The sequence below is a fragment of the Nematostella vectensis genome, chromosome 7, assembly GCF_932526225.1.
Source record: "Nematostella vectensis chromosome 7, jaNemVect1.1, whole genome shotgun sequence".
In the NCBI taxonomy this organism is placed as follows: Eukaryota; Metazoa; Cnidaria; class Anthozoa; order Actiniaria; family Edwardsiidae; genus Nematostella; species Nematostella vectensis.
The window spans coordinates 3590269-3591864 of NC_064040.1; the positions used below are offsets into that span (position 1 = coordinate 3590269).

At 47.5% G+C, this 1596-nt stretch overlaps 1 protein-coding gene across 1 annotated transcript; it reads left to right on the forward strand.

Annotated features, from left to right (window-relative positions):
• Nucleotides 1-192: 192 nt before the first annotated feature.
• On the forward strand, nucleotides 193-1596 carry LOC5496463 (neurexin-4). The gene is made up of 2 exons (XM_048730378.1): nucleotides 193-336; nucleotides 719-1596. Exon 2 carries the CDS (start codon nucleotides 978-980, stop codon nucleotides 1485-1487), a length of 510 nt encoding a protein of 169 aa, XP_048586335.1. The 5' UTR covers nucleotides 193-336; nucleotides 719-977; the 3' UTR covers nucleotides 1488-1596.

A 1596-nucleotide genomic window follows, 5' to 3' on the forward strand; every position in this document is an offset into this window, starting at 1 on the left:
CAGTAAGCTAAATCAACTAATCCTCTAAGTGAAATAAGCCAATCATTCAACCATGAGGGGTATTTGAGGCTTTCTCCTTCAGCTCCCTTTCCTCTTGTCTCGTTCCTCGAACCCCTTTTCCCCATTTCCCTCCTTTCTTAGCATCATCACTCATCACTCATCACTGGCTCCTCTGTTGATAACATACCCTCATCACTCTCGTATGATTGTCAGATCTGGATAAGTGCGCCGCTGGACTGTACAGCTGTCACGCTTTTGCCTGATGCCGCAACACGATTGGCTCGTACACTTGTCACTGCAACAGAGGTCACCTTGGCAACGGACAGACCTGCTCAGGTTAGCCCTATATTATCACTGTACCTCGGTTCTTTCATTAACTCATCTTCTAAGATGTTATAGAATATTGAAGTGCGATTTAAATTTACGACTGAACCTAAGCATGCCGCGAACACTTTGGATTTTGATTGCAGCCAATTGCCAGCAACAAACAACGTCTGCTTGGATAATAAAAAGGCCCTTTTGACTTAATTTATTTGAATATGATTCCCTTTCATTGTGTCATATTGAAAAAGCGTTTCTTTGAGAAACGTATTTCAGTGCTTCATGCTTTAGTGCCCCGACTCATGTAGAACCCGCTGATATAGGACCAAAATCTCCGATTGGAGCCCTAATGGTCAGACGCGTCTTACAAAAACTTACGTAATTTTGCTGGTTTCAGATATTGATGAATGCGGTGGAGGGTCACATGGTTGCCATAGTAACGCTATCTGCATCAACACACCGGGCTTGTGTCTACCTGTTTGCCTCTTCGTCTGTCTGTTATAAGCCTGACGGTTTCTGAATATTGTGTTTACATTCCCTTATCAGCTTCCTCGTGCAGCGCTATCAAAAGCGTGTATCGTCTCTCGCACAGCGGCACTTACACCATCGACCCTGATGGTCCAGGAGGTCAACCAGCATTTAACGCGTACTGTTACATGAGCGCCAAGGGAGGGATGGGGGTGACGGTGATCAGCCACAATAGTGAGTCTCGCACCTACGTCCATGACGGCGTCCAGGTTCCCGGATCATACTCTCGTCAAGTTAGTTACTACAATGCAAACTGGAATCAACTGGAGAAGCTCACAGATGTCTCCACCCACTGCGAGCAGTACATACAGTGGGAGTGCCACGAGACGATGTTCCTTGGACATGGGTACGCATGGTGGGTGTCACGTGATAACGTCAGGATGAATTACTGGGGAGGTGCTATACCTGGGAGCAACCAGTGCGCATGCGGTATGACGTCATCGTGTGCTTACTCGGGTAACGCCTGTAACTGGAATGATATGAGATGGCGTAGTGACGGAGGCCTTCTGACCGACAAGGCGTCTCTCCCTGTGCGCGAGATGAGGTTTGGGGATTTTGACAGCTCTAATGAGCACGGTTATCGCACCCCTGGTAAGCTGAAGTGCTTTGGGATATCCCAGTCTGGGATAGCGGTGTAATCGGCTGATAATGAGGTTACGAAACAAACAACAAAATGTGTGTTATGCCTAGTGCAGACTAGCGACATAACAACATGGGCGCGCGCACTCTCATCTTCGACATAACGAC